The 15,867-nt window shown below is 45.3% G+C and overlaps 1 protein-coding gene across 1 annotated transcript in view; it reads right to left on the bottom strand.

Annotated features, from left to right (window-relative positions):
* The window catches only part of LOC126162133 (glutamate receptor ionotropic, kainate 2-like), a 179,665-nt gene that overhangs the window by 129,838 nt on the left and 33,960 nt on the right, over window positions 1-15,867 (bottom strand). Inside the window, exon 3 of the mRNA XM_049918427.1 lies at window positions 11,119-11,276. Within this exon, the coding sequence (XP_049774384.1) occupies window positions 11,119-11,276 (158 nt within the window). The remainder of the gene's footprint in view (window positions 1-11,118; window positions 11,277-15,867) is intronic.

The raw sequence follows: 15,867 nt of genomic DNA, 5'->3' as shown, positions 1-15,867 counted from the left end.
TACTAAGCCTGACAAGCAGCAAAGCAGTCGTTGACTCTGATGTCACGGTCCAGTGAACGAATAATGAGAGAGTATTATGCCTCAACGCACTAAGATAATATTAATTAATTTATTTATTGCTGTTATAGATTAAACATGCAGTATTTTGCCTAATTCAGGTTATGCAATACAAATTGTAATTCTGGACATAATTAAAACAATGTGTTCATACAACTACTATGCAATGCTGAATACATTGTTAGAGCTAGAATACGTATTTTGAGAGAGACCTTGTACACCATTAAAACTAAATGAATCTTTACTAATTGCAACGTTAAATACATTTCTAAATTTACTTAGGAAATAATTGCTGTTATTCGTGCAGGTATTTGTTCTCCAGCACTCAGAGTCCACACCCCGTTACTGAAATATAACAAAGTATGACTACCTATCATCACTAGACACTGTATTATGACAATGCGACTACTACTGATGTACCCTGACCCATGTTACATTACCCAATCCACCGGAAGTCTTTGAAGCACAAAACCGTCGTGTTTCTATGGGTTGAGACTACCACTGTGTCATCAGCAAAATTTTCCTGATATCATTTTGGTAGCAATACAAACGCAGAGTGACCCTGCGTCAGAAGCTAACACCGCTTCATCATCACTCTCACCAGGAGTCATTTCTCTTTGAATGTCCCAGGAGAAAACGGCAACGGACACCCGTCCCCGCGTCCTTAGTAAAACTAAAAAAAATTTGTTATTTTAGTAGTTTTTTGCCTCTGTTTTCGGTACGGTAAGCTTGTCGGATAGTGGGAAAGGCCACGTCCTGAGATGGTCTCTAGCCTGGGTGATATTACTCCTCCTGTAGCAGCCGTTAAAACTGGTTGGTCTTTCACTCACAATGAACTAATATGACTGCTGTTGACTTCACTTTCCTCTTGGAGACTTCTGGTATTTTGATAGTCACCTAATTTTTCGTTGGATATGTTATTCACAAGAATATCGAGTGCTACCATTTGTCCCCATTAAGGATTATGGCTTATACCTACTCAGCATTGAGTATGTTGTTCACTAGAGTATCAAGCACTGCCACTAGACGTGGCTTACGCATACGGGATCTTTTGTCTACAATCTGTTTAAATCCGGTATATTTGTCACATCCAACAAAGTACACTACTGGCCATTAAAATTGCTACACCACGAAGATGACGTGCTACAGACGCGAAATTTAACCGACAGGAAGAAGATGCTGTGATATGCGAATGATTAGTTTTCAGAGCATTCACACAAGGTTGGCGCCGGTGGCGACACCTACAATGTGCTGGCATGAGGAAAGTTCCCAACCGATTTCTCATACACAAACAGCAGTTGACCCACCTACAATGTGCTGGCATGAGGAAAGTTCTCAACCGATTTCTCATACACAAACAGCAGTTGACCGGCGTTGCCTGGTGGAATGTTGTTGTGATGCCTCGTGTAAGAAGGAGAAATGCGTACCATCGCGTTTCCGACTTTTATAAATGTCGGATTGCAGCCTATCGCGATTGCGGTTCATCGTATCGCGACATTGCTGCTCGCGTTGGTCGAAATCCAATGACTGTTAGCAAAATATGGAATCGATGGGTTCGGGAGGGTAATACGGAATGCCGTGGTGGATCCCAACGGCCTCGTGTCACTAACAGTAGAGATGACAGGCATCTTATCCGCATGGCTGTAACGGATCGTGCAGCCACGTCTCGATCCCGTAATCAACAGATGGGGACGTTTGCAAGACAACAATCATCTGCACGAACAGTTCGACGACATTTGCAGCAGCATGGACTATCAGCTCGGAGACCATGGCTGCGGTTACCCTTGATGCTGAACCACAGACAGGAGCGGTTGCAATTGTGTACTAGACGACGAACCTGGGTGCAGGAATGGCAGAAGGTCATTTTTTCCGATGAATCCAGGTTCTGTTTACAGCATCATGATGGTGACATCCGTGTTTGGCGACATCGCGGTGAGCGCACATTGGAAGCGTGTATTCGTCATCGCCATACTGGCGTGTCACCCAGCGTGATGGTATGGGGCGCCATTGGTTACACGTCTCGGTCACCTCTTGTTCGCATTGACGGCACTTTGAACAGTGGACGTTACATTTCAGATGTGTTACGACCCGTGGCTCTACCCTTCATTAGATCCCTGCGGAACTCTATATTTCAGTAGGATAATGCACGACCGCATGTTGCAGGTCCTGTACGGGCCTTTCTGGATACAGAAAACGTTCGACTGCTGCCCTGGCCAGCACATTGTCCAGATCTCTCACCAACTGAAAATGTCTGGTCAATAATGGTGGCCGAGCAACTGGCTCGTTGACTCGTCACAATACTCTTGATGAACTGTGGTATCGTGTTGGAGCTGCGTGGGCAGCAGTACCTGTACACGCCATCCAAGCTCTGTTTGACTCAATGCCCAGGCGTATCAAGGCCGTTATTACGGCTAGAGGTGGTTGTTTTGGGTACTGATTTCTCAGGATCTATGCACCTAAATAGCGTGAAAATGTAATTACATATCAGTTCTAGTATAATATATCTGTCCAATGAATACTCGTTTATCATCTGCATTTTTTCTTGGTGTAGCAATTTTAATGGCCAGTAGTGTATGTTCAGGAGCGCCTATCAGTTCTACTGTTGTACGTCTGTGACGTAATATTGGTAATAGGATACGAACCATGTGTCATAACAAGCTCCTACATAACGTACTTTTAGGTCCATGCGGTGAATGTCTAATCAGACCAGTAGTGCCTCGACAAGTGCTGTACTAAAACCACCCAAAGTATTCCTCTCTGGGTACGACACTAACTGGCTGCGACATATTCGCATCGGCATTGTGGTTCACATACACTTGTTGCGAAGTCGACTGATGTTATCAAACTAGCACATACTTCATTATATAAACACTTATGTTGGTGACAGGTGTTTGTACTGAGGCACCACAGGAAGTATGGAATTGTGTCTAAGGCACGTAAGCCTCCTCGGCCACCTCTGGCGACAGAGACTTTTCTCTCCGCAGGATCCAAATCAAAGAATTACTCATCGAATTTTAAAATCAGTGGCAGACTGTATACAGAATCATTCAGTCAGGAGAGGTCAGTGATTTAGAACGTGGACAAGTCATTAGATTCACTTGAGTAATACATCCATTAGTGATATTTCACCTTTTCTGAAGCTGCCAAAGTCGATTGTTGGTGATGTAATTACGAAGTGGAAACGCGAAGGAACAACCAAAGCTAAACCAGGACCAGACGGACTCCATATAGTGATGGGCAGGGACCGTTGAACATGGTGGACGGTGGTTGTAAAAAATCTCATGAAATCATCGTAAGGAACCACTCGTCAGTTATAATGTGCCACCAGCAGTTGAGAGTTAAAAGGAATGGGGTAAGTGGTTGATCAGCTCCTCATAAGCTACATACTTCCGTAGCCAATCTCAAACGACACTTTAGGTGGTGTAAAGAGGGATACCACTGCTCAGTGGATGACTGGAAGCTGCTGATCTGTAATGATAAATTATTGTGCACCCTGTGTCAATCCGATGGAAGAGATGGCTTTGGCAAATCCCTGGAGAACGTTACTTTCCATCATGTGTAGTGCCAAGAGTGAAGTGCGGAATTATGGGGGTGTTTTCTTGGTTATGCTGTGATCCCCTTACTGCATTTAAGAAAAAGCTAAGAGGAAGGTTATGGACAAATTTCATAGCATTGTATACTGTGTACAGTAGGGGAACTGTTTGGAGACGATGAGTGTTTTTCTCAGCATAGTAATGCACCCTGTCACAAATCAGCATCTGAGATGGAGTAGTTTGTGGACAAAAACGTTAATGAAAGGTAGAGGCTTTACCACAGTTTCACTCTGCACCTAATGAAACAGTTTTGAGATGAGTTAGGAAGTCGACTTCACTCCGGACCCCGCCATCCAACTATCTCCTCTGATTTCGGCTCTTGAGGAAGAATGGGCTGCTATTCCTCCACAGACATTCAGACGCCTAATTGATAGTGTCCCCAGCAGAGTTCAAGCCACCATAAAGGCGGAATGTGGACTTATTCCATAATATACCTGTACATCTCCGCTAACAGGTGTCCTGGTACATTTATTTAGATATGCTACTGGTGATGAGTCGTTACCTTCTTAGGCTCTTTGTATTATGCCCCAAAAGTGTATGTGTATTGTACGGTGACAATGTTCAGTGTTCAATGTGGAGTAGTCTTCTTTTATATTGCTGTAGATGGTTATGAATATGGAAGCCCACTGCTCCGAAGTAACAGCAAGGATGACGCTAACCTAAATGTCCCCAACTGACAGATGGATCACCAGCAGCGTAGCAGGATTTCACTTAACGACACACTCCAGCGAATGAAAAAAGCCAGACAATATTTTCTGAGCACATAATAAAGAATGGTAATCGGCCATCAAACATGGAACACGACACTATAATTATTACAAACTACAACTACAGCAAAAACCTGCCAACCTTGCAGGAAGGTTACCATACACAAATGCGCATTTAGAAGGGAAGTACTGAGTGGCCAAATGAAATAATTAGCAATGCTTTGATTGTATTAGTCATCAACATAGTTGAAACAGTGACAAATGAAGATCCAGATTAGAGCTCTGTTAAACAATAAATAGTCTATTCCTGTCATCTTCCAGCGCCCTCCTACCCATATAGAAAAGCACCCACTTCTTCTAGTACCTTAGTTGCCCATCACACAAACACACACACACACACACACACACACACACACACACATACATACATACATACATACGCTTGTGTCGTATGCACATGCCTGCACAACAAAAAGTGAAAACTGAAATACATGCAGCCACCTAACAGTCACAAGAGTGGAGTGGGGAACGAATCGCGACAGTTGGCAATATTACAACCTTTAAACTCGTAGAGTAAACACGTGCAAAAATACTTTTGGAAATGCGAAGTATTAGTAGCGAAATGTGCTCGTGAATGTCAGCAACAGCACCTGTTGGACTGTACAGGACAGCTAAATATAGTTCCATCGAGGCACATATGGGAAGAACGTACGACACAAAATCGTATGTGAATCCAGAAATTGCTAATACCTTTGTTAGCTTGAGCACCAAAAAAGTTGTATTTAAACTAAAAACTGTACACTTACGATAAAAACTGTGATACAGCAACACGTTCAGAACTGCTTTATTACGTACTTGTTTAAAAACACCGTACAGAAAGTAGAATGATACGTATTACCCTACACTAATGATATTTCAGAAACAAAAGAAGAGAAATAGAAAGCAGAACAAAGAGATTGGTTAGTTGAGGCTATTGTCAAGATTATTCATTTTATTAAATCATTGCCAGCTACACCCTATTCGCTAAACACACTGTGGACCTTAGAATTGCAAAACCAGCGGGGATATCAAAAAACTGAAAGCTCCGTAGGTATCGTAGAAAGAATAATATGGACGTAACCTGAGTGTACACAGAGCGCGAAATTGAATACATAAAGCTGCTACCTCTGGTAGCAACGATGCTAACAACTAAGCTTGGATGACAAATGGTTACGTCATTCCATACTGCCTCAACTCTGTGCCAGAACTGATCAGTCGTAATGGCTGGTCAGTGCTGAGCTGCCAGTCTCCGGAGGACCTATGGCTAGATGTCTCCAACAGATGAGATAATTGGATAACATGCTGGCCAGAGCAACACTAGAACACCCTTTGTACCGAGACAGGCCAGGACTACGTGGGCAACAATCGGTACTGCATTATCGTTTTGAAAAATTACGTCACCGGGACCTCCAAGGGAGGGCGCAGTCAGTAGCATTACTATGTAAGAAATGTAACGGCTGCTGTCCAAATACTGCTCGTGAAAGTCAGAAATGACACCCAACGGCACCAAATAACATCATGCCAGCTGCTGGGCCCATACGACGATGGAGAACGCAGTCTGGCGACGTTCATGGAGCCTGCAGACACGATTGCGTCCATCGTGTTGCTGCACGCAGAACCGGGGCTTGCCTAAAAAGACGACGTGGTGTCCAATGTTTTCAAGGGACGCAACACTATTGGCACACCTCCCTCTGCTGCCGTATCAAAGGTAGCAGGAACATTAGCGCCATTTCCGAGAGTCCATGGAACTCTACACAACACCACACTGACTGTGTTTATATTTTCTTGCTGCAAAGCTTATTTCCTATCTCAATGTTTATGTCTTCGCTCTATGACCATGCATGGCGGGCCAAATACACCATCTAGTCACATTAATGTGATCACCGCCTGTTCCACATTATAAGACGTCATGGTCTCCTGACCTTCATTGCTTACATATTCCGCCCTCACAATCATATTCTGCACATCAAGGCGCTTCATTCGAACCCAAACTCGATAAGATAAAGTCGATGTTGTATGAATGTAAACGATATCCAAATAACTAGTAAATCGCAAATGCGCTCCGAGATTGAAATACTCGAGGCTGGCGTACACACACACATTCCAGACACGACGGTCGCAGGGACTTTTAGTTCGGGAGAGCAACCACACGCCAGGAGGCCGGTCCCAACCTATCTACGTCGGCCTGTGACCGCCCATAGAGCAAACAGCATTTGCCCGAGTGAAGGACGACCCCGTGTTTGGCTTAAAAGCAAATTCCGCTACATTGTGTGGGAGCGCCCAGCCTACGCATTCTTTACAAATATAGCACGCAGTTTCAGAGATTTTCACAGGGAGACAGCAAACGCCAAATGCCGATGCTACAGATTTCCGGATTGGTCGCCTTAAACGAAAAGTCATTCTCCCGGTTTAGAAGAGCAATGCTGATTGGCAGACGATATTTCTGTCGCCTTGAGCTGAAGTAGTATTGGAAGAGACCGAAAGATATACCCCTTCACGTCTGGCGTGGAGAGGGGCCGTTCCATTGTCGCTCTTGGAGAGAGAATATGTAACAAGACCGTGCGCGCTCGTACGTGTACTCAAAGAGCGAGGAACAAGTCTCTCGTCAGTACTTCACTGGGAGAGCACCCCTGTCAAGAGTGAATCGGAGTGCGACTCTATATTGAGTCCTTGCGATTAAGCGCTGTTCAGTGTGTTGGCCGCCACACTTATTGTGCAGTGTGAACGGACAGAGTTATACTTAAACGCCTGCAAGCGAATTTTCGAGTGGCATCGCTGTGGACTGGTTATCTGACTGGTGTACCATGCCAATAGTTAGACTAGGGGCGAATAGGAGTCCTTGACTTCATCATGGCGTAGGGAGAGTTTGATTGGCGAAGGTCAATCCAGATAGAACGAGAGTTACCTTATTTGTCAGCAACAAGCGGCACAGACAGCAGCCATTGCAGTTTACGGTATTGTGCGCTACAGATCTTGCGAGCCCCATATTTCCTCCACAACAGTACACTTCACTGCATTTCACACGTGACAGCCTCGACCGTACCTAGCAACATTCTAACAGATAATTATTCAAGTTGAGTAGGCACGGCTCTCAGCCATTCTGCCAAGCCAATAACATTCTTAAACTTTGTATAGAAATTTCTTTAGCGAACCTTATCCTTAAAAGGTAACTTCACATTCCAAAAAGAACCCGGAAATAACTTATTCAGTTCATAACTAAAAGTGCCATTGTGATTTTCTCAGAATTTTAGCGAAATAAATAATAATTTTCGTTAGTTTCATGTTTTTCTTACACTAACTAGCACTACGTCAGTACCCAAGTATCCCACTAGTTACATAAGAAATTTTGTAAATTTTTGTGTCATTTCCTTACAGCGGACGACTCGAGAAGATATTTATTGCTGATAGTTTTTCAGGCATTTCTCTTTAGTACGTTAGGAGGGTCTGTCTGACTTCTGTAGTAGTGTGGGGGTGGAAATTGCATCTTGCAGGAGCCACAGGGTAAAGGGTACATCTCAAATTAATCCGCTGGGCAGAATGACAGAATAGAACCCCGCCGCTCACAACGTCAACGTGTAATTACCACTAAATAGGGCAGATGGCAGCAATAGCAGTGGAGGATACAGCAAATGTGTCGGCGGGACAGGGAAGACAGTGTAGTCATTTTCGTAATGTGGGAACAGAGCGATTTATCTGACCGCCAAAAAGGCATGATCGTTGGCTTTTGGGACAAGGGTGCAAGCATTTCCGAAACGGGTAACTTTTGTTCGCGTCCGGTGTGGTTACAGTATAACGCGCATGGCAAAATGGCGCTATCCAAAACGGACGCCGAGGCAACTGTGATGCACAACGGCCAATAGATGAGAAGATTGCACGACAGCTGCCGAGAAGTGCGAGCGAACAGACGTGAGAATGTTGAGAAACTGACCGCCCAGATGAATCAAGGTGCTACCAACAGTGTCTCCTCAACGACGGTTCAGCAAACGTTGTTTCAGATGGGCCTCCGCAGCATGCACTCATGCTGACTGTTGTTCATCGGCGACGGAGGCTGGAATTTGGACGCCAGTATCAATGGTTCAAATGGCTCTGAGCACTATGAGACTTAACATCCTAGGTCACCAGTCCCCTAGAACTTAGAACTACGTAAACCTAACTAACCTAAGGACATCACACATATCCATGTCCGAAGCAGGATTAGAACCTGCGACCATAGCGGTCACGCGGTTCCAGACTGAAGCGCCTTGAACCGCTCGGCCACACTACCCCACTATCGCAACTGGACGCCCACTGAGCGGCGACAGGTGGCCTTTTCATGTGAATTACATTATACAGTCTGTCGGATGGATGGCCTTTGGATTCTACGGCGCTAAACTTCCGAAAGCAAACTCCAGGCAACAATCGTCTGAAAGATCCAGGCCAGAGGAGAAAGCAGTATGGACCGGGGAATGTTTTTGTGGCATTCCCTGGATGAACTTGTCATCCTGGAGGGCACAGTGCATCAATACGAGCACCTATCTGTCTTTGGGGACCATGTCCACCCCTGCATGCAGTGTGTTTCTTCACGGCACGATGGCATTTGCCTGCAGCATAATGCAACGCGTCACACAGTTTGCAGTTCACGGGTGTGGTTCGAAGAGCACCAGGATGAGTTTACCATACTCCCATCGACACCAAACTCCCCGGATTTAAACCCGGTCGAGAATCTGTGAGACCATCTCGATTGGACTGATCGTGCCACGAATCCTCAGCCGAGAAACTTAGCACAGATGACCACGGCACTGGAGTCGGCATGGCTCCACACCCCTGTCGGAACCTTCCACAACGTCATTGACTCTCATCTTGCTCGTGTCGCGGCGCTCCGCGCTGCAAAAAGTTGATTAATCAGGCTTTTAACAGGTGGTCACATTAACGTGAATGGACAGTGTAATATGTCTGTCTTTTGGTCGGTAGTTGCCTGGAGCCATTGAGATTCTCCATGGCGTTGACAATGGGCGTCCCAAACCTATCGATTCCATTTTCGAAGACGGTCGTTGTATCCCGACCAAGACGAGCAGTAATACTGTGGAACGACATGCTGCTGTCTCAGTAGTCCATCATCTTGTGACTCTCCGATACTTGTTTGGAGACGATTCATCTTCTTAAACGAGGCACAACACAGTTCTCTCAGCCATGATTTTGCACTCAGAAACCCGCTGTGAAAGTTTCCTCATATACAGAATGTAATTGACGCTGCTCCTACCTACGTTGTGCGTTTGCGTTGAAATGCTAATCATTTACGTGTCCATGCATCTAATACACCTCATGCCAATTTGACAGTTGTTGCACTTCCGCCTACATGGTGTTACAGTTTTAATTCCAAGCAATTTACTTCTAATCTGGGAAGCTGAGGTATTACCTGCACGATTCGCATCAATTTTGAACAGAACGCAAGCATAATACATTGTATAGCCATATTGATGTGACAACCTGTTAAAAACCTGAATAACCACCTTTTGCAGCACGGACCGCTGTGACGCGAAGGAAGAAAGTCAATGAGGTTCTGGAAGGTACCGACAGGGATGTGGAGGCTTTAAGAATCCAGTGCCGTGACCAGATGCGATAGGTTCTCGGTTAAAGATCCATGGCGCAAACAGCGCGATCGAGGTGGTCCCACAGATTCTCATTTGGGTTTAAATCCGGGGAGTTTGGTGGGCATAAAAGTACCGTAATTTCATTCTGCTGCTCTTTGAATCACGTACGAGACACTGAGAGCTCTGTACCGTGTTACATTGTCCTAATGGAAGATGCCAGCTTTCCGAGGAAAAACAAACTGCATATAGGGGTGGACATGGTCCTCAAGGATTGCTACATATTTGTGGTGATGCATTGTCCTTGTAGAATGACGACATCACCCAGGGAGTGCCACGAAAACATTCCCTAGATCATAAGGCTACCTCCTCCAGCCTGGACACTTCTGTCGATTGTACCATAGTGTCTGCTTTTAGTCTGATGGAGCTTAGAAAAGGCCACCTGTCGCTACTCAGTGGAAGTCAAGTTACGGTACTGGCAAATTCCAGCCTTCGTCGACTTTGAATAGCAATTGGCATGGGTGCATAAAACAGGCATCTGCTGTGGAGTCAAATACGTAGCAGCCTTCGCTTAACAGTTGTTGAGGAGACAGTGCTGGCAAACCTTTGGCTCATCTGGGCTGCCAGTTGCTCAAAAGTTGCACATCTACGCCTCCGTACACTACCCCACAGCTGTCATTCACCCCTGACATAAATGGCTAATGGTGCACAATTGCCTCAGCTCCAGTTTTGGATAGCGTCAATTCGCCATGCACAGTGTACTTAAGTTTACAAACTTAAGCGTTCCGAAAATTTTCCACCCTTGACTTGAAGGCCAATGATCATGCCCTCTTCGACGTCAGAAAAGTTGCTGCGTTTCCGCAACACGACGACGAATGCACCATTTTCAGCGTTCCCCTCCCTCTGACGTGCTTTATAAACCCTCCACCGATAGTCCTGGCACGTACCGTCTGTGGATGGATATTGCACGTTGACGTCGAAGGTAGGCGGCGGTCACATCAATCTGACTGGAACAAGCATGTTACTATAAGGAATTGCCGCCAGGATCACTACCTTCTGACGGTGTAAAACACGTTTTAAGACAATGAAATGTGGTGCAACTGCCTTGCCAAGTATTCTAATAACTTCTTAGGTGCAGAGGTTACAGGCGCACACCTGTAGTCGCCGCTTTCGTCGAGCTGCCGGACCGCGATGGGCGGGTCCCTGCGGTCGCGCTCCTGCAGTACGCTGCGCAGGCGCACCAGCGACTCGTCGCCCTGGTACAGCACCGTGTAGGAGCGCCACTGCAACTCGTGCAGCACGTCCACCAGCGCCTGCAACACGAGCGTCAAAGTATCAAATGGGTGAACGTAACAAAAACTGATCACCTATTCTGAACTTTGATCAAAATAACTATATATATACGAGGCGTGTTTTTTAATTACCTACCATTTTGAAATTAAAAAAAGACGTGCTAAGATATCTCAATAATTTTATTTTTACATGAAAACCTGTACCTTAATCTACGCACTGACGCCATTACAGTCTGATTCTGCCTTGTTTAAGTAGTGTACCGAGTCTTTAAGATGCCTCCGATAATCGTGAGTCCCACCGAATGTGAAGTACGGGCTGTTATAAGATTTCTTAGTGCTAAAGGCCTAAAAGCGATCGATATTCATCGTGAGATCTGTGCAGTTTAGGGAGAACACATTATGAGTGATGGAATGGTAAGAAAGTGAGTAAGAGCATTTAAAGATGGCCGCACAAATGTGCATGATGAACAACGGAGTGGGCGTCCTTCGGTCGTTAACGAAAGTTTGGTGCAGGAAGTGGACAATAAGGTGAGAGAAAACAGCCGCTTTACGATTTACTCCTTGCGGGATGACTTTCCTAATGTTTCTCGTAGCGTTTTGTATGGAATTGTGACCGAGTACTTGAATTACTGAAAGTTGTGCGCACGTTGAGTGCCGAAAATGTTGACGGATGTGCACAAAACCAAACGTTTAGACAATACGTTGACTTTCCTTGAGCGGTACCACAACGACTGTGATGATTTCTTAATCCAAATTGTTACTGGCGATGAAATATGGGTGGCCTACGTCACACCAGAATCAAAGTAGTCCATGGAAGTTGAGCAAGGGCATCGTTTTGCTGCAAGACAATGCCCGTCCGCATGTGGCGAATCAGACCAAAGATCTCATCACATCTTTTCGATGGCAAACTCTAGATCATCCTCCGTACAACCCCGATCTTGCGCCCAGTGGCTACCATCTGTTCCTGCACTTGAAAGAACACCTGGGCGGTCAGCGTCTTCAAGAGGATGACGACGTCAAAACAGTGGTGATGCAGTGGTTAACAAGTCAGGCGGCAGACTTCTATGAGGAGGGTATTCAAAAACTGGTACAACGTTATCCCAAGTGCCTCAGTACTGACGGACATTATGTAGAAAAGTAGATTAAGGTACAGGCTTTCATCTAAAAATAAAATTATTGAGATATATTAGTACGTCTTTTTTAATTTCAAAACGGCCTCCTGAAAGAAAGTGTGGCGTGTCCCCACTGGCTCCAGCCTTCCCTATAGGTAAGCCACGGGCAGCACAGTGAGCATGTGGAACGCAGGATATAGCTGTGAGTGGCTACCACACAGCTTCTGCCGCTTGACTCACTGAACGTCAACGGAAAAGTTATTTTAGTCGTAGTATAAACACTGGAATCGGAGTGATCGGTGTTCGAAATTCTAATTCCGTTCATTCTACGCGTGAAGTTAAAACTGTGTGCTGGACCAGAACGTGAATCTGGATGTCCGTCTTTAGGGAACAGTGCTCTATCAATTAAGCCCAATATTCTTGTCAGACCGAGTCATAGCTTCAAGCTGTCGGTGTCTAGCGTTATCCAAGTCAAAGTGTGCGAATCGTGTAAGTCAGGCAGGATGTGGGTATCATCTGCAACTGACATAGTCGGATGTTGGAAACCGCCTACAATCCATATCCAGGCTGACCGTCACAGCGACCCTAATCGTTAATGCGCCGGGTGGATTCCATCTGAAGCCGGCGCATCATCCCGATCACGGAAGCGGGGTGCTAACACACGCGGCTATCTAGATGGGTTGGCCAACTACGCTATTTGTTAAAAAGTGTATCACACCGGTTAATCGATATTAATATGGGTCGTGTCCATCCAGCACCCCTGGGGATACTTTCAGTGAGGTGCCTGAATGTCTAATGATTGAAATAAATGGTTGCAGCTCCGTCATAAGTTGCACTGAGAAGTACCTTTTTAATTTCTTGATGGTGACACACAGTTTCGGCACCTGTGCCCGCTTTCAAACCATCCATATCATAAGAGTGATGATACAGGCTATAGCTTAAGAACAAAAACTGCCTCTGCAGTGATGATCAAAGTGGCACTATGACCAACTCAACAACAGTAATCTGGCCAGTGTGGCCGAGCGGTTCTAGGCGCTTCAGTCTGGAACCGCGTGACTGATACGGTGGCAGGTTCGAATCCTGCCTCGGGCATGAATGTGTGTGATGTCCTTAGGTTAGCTAGGTTTAAGTAGTTCTAAGTTCTAGGGGACTGATGACCTCAGATGTTAAGTCCCATAGTGCTCAGAGCCATTTGAACCATTTGAACAACAGTAAACCACACAGGACGGAAATTAGCAGCATGCCGCCACTTCGTCGTTTGCCTGTGGATGTTGGTTTTGAAGCGAAATCAACCTTCTAACTCATCTTGAAAGTGTTCCATTGGGTTCAGGACGGGACGCTGGGTAAGCCACTCCATTTCATGCAAGTTTTTGTCCACAAACCATTCCATCAGGGATGTTACTTTGTGCCAGGGTGCATTATCATGCTGATACAAACAGTGATCGTCACCGAACAGTTGTTCTACTGTACGTAGTAGACAAGGCTGAAAAATATGTGCATATTCATCCGCATTTAACATTTTCTAATGTACAACAAGGGGACCTCACCCTGACCACATCATACACCCCCATACCATAACACAACATCCTCCGTTCTTCACTGTTGGCACTACACTTGATGGCAGGTAACTTTCTCCAGGCATTCACCAACCCCAAACTCTTTCATCGGATTGCCACAGGATGAGGCGTGATTCATCACACAAAATCACTCGTTTCCGGTCCTCCACTGTGCAATACCGTCGCTCTTTACACCACCTGAAACATCGCTTAGCACTTACTGCACAAGTATGTGACTTACGAGGAACCGCTCAACTATTGTACTCCATTCTGTTTAACTCCACACGCGCAGTCACTCTAGTATCTGGACTTCTGACAGCACTTTGGAACTAACGAGTGAGTCCATCCGATGAGTTCATGTAATATTTTACAGCAACATCCGCAATGTTTCTCTGTCCCTGTTCGTCATTCCTTGAGTTAAGCCCAGTCTTTTTTTACCTGTGGTTGTTTCTTTGCTTTTCCACGTCACGATATAACCAACAGTTTACTTGGGGAGCTAGCTTTAGAAAGTTTGAGATGTTCTAGTAAATTGGTTGCCCAGTTGATATCCAATGACCAGTCCATTTTTAAAGCCAGTGAGCTCCTCTGGTCGAACCGTTCTGCTCTTACTGCTATTCTCCCAGCCTTCTTTTATTCTGGCGGTACTTTCTCTACTGACATGTAGTGGTCTGTTCCGCATTACGTAGGGGTACCCGGATGGTTTTGATCACATAGTGTATGTAGCATTGCTAACAAAATTCTCCACACGAAATTGCTAAGGTCCAGTGGGAAAGGGAACAAACGACTCAAGAGTCAAACAAATGCCAAGTATATGAATATTTTGCGACTATCTAAATGTTCCCGTATGTATTTCAACCACTGTTTGTCTTCCTGTTGCTCGTGCAACTCCATTTGTGATAGGTCACCTGGCGGCGTTGCTGTTAACAAAATGTAATGGGATATACAGGGTGATTCAAAAAGAATACCACAACTTTAGGAATTTAAAACTCTGCAACGACAAAAGACAGAGCTAAGCACTATCTGTCGGCGAATTATGGGAGCTATAAAGTTTCATTTAGTTGTACATTTGTTCGCTTGAGGCGCTGTTGACTAGGCGTCAGCGTCAGTTGATGCTAAGATGGCGACCGCTCAACAGAGTGTGTTATTGAGTACGGCAGAAGTGAATCGACGACAGTTGTTCAGCGTGCATTTCGAACGAAGTATGGTGTTAAACCTCCTGATAGGTGGTGTATTAAACGTTGGTATAAACAGTTTACAGAGAATGGGTGTTTGTGCAAAGGGAAAAGTTCTGGACGGCCGAGAACGAGTGATGAAAATGTAGCACGCATCCAGCAAGCATTTGTTCGCAGCCCAGGAAAATCGACTCGCAGAGCTAGCAGAGAGCTGCAAATTCCACAATCAACTGTATGGAGAGTCCTACGAAAAAGGTTAGTTATGAAACCTGAACGTCAACTACCCGAGGCGATGGATCGGCCGCCAGGCGGCCCATGACAGAGCACTTCATCACTGGCCTCCAAGAAGCCCTGATCTTACCCCCTGCGATTTTTTCTTATGGGGGTATGTTAAGGATATGGTGTTTCGGCCACCTCTTCCAGCCACCATTGATGATTTGAAACGAGAAATAACAGCAGCTATCCAAACTGTTACGCCTGATATGCTACAGAGAGTGTGGAACGAGTTGGAGTAGCGGGTTGATATTGCTCGAGTGTCTGGAGGGGGCCATATTGAACATCTCTGAACTTGTTTTTGAGTGAAAAAAAACCTTTTTAAATACTCTTTGTAATGATGTATAACAGAAGGTTATATTATGTTTCTTTCATTGAATACACATTTTTAAAGTTGTGGTATTCTTTTTGAATCACCCTGTATATTGTGGCTCGTAACGTGGCAAGGTATGCATACGACTCGTCATTTACATTTCAAAATGGGATCGACAAAGGATGT

The sequence above is a fragment of the Schistocerca cancellata genome, chromosome 2 (assembly GCF_023864275.1).
Source record: "Schistocerca cancellata isolate TAMUIC-IGC-003103 chromosome 2, iqSchCanc2.1, whole genome shotgun sequence".
Classification (NCBI taxonomy): Eukaryota; Metazoa; Arthropoda; class Insecta; order Orthoptera; family Acrididae; genus Schistocerca; species Schistocerca cancellata.
This window is presented reverse-complemented; position numbering and strand designations above follow the sequence as displayed.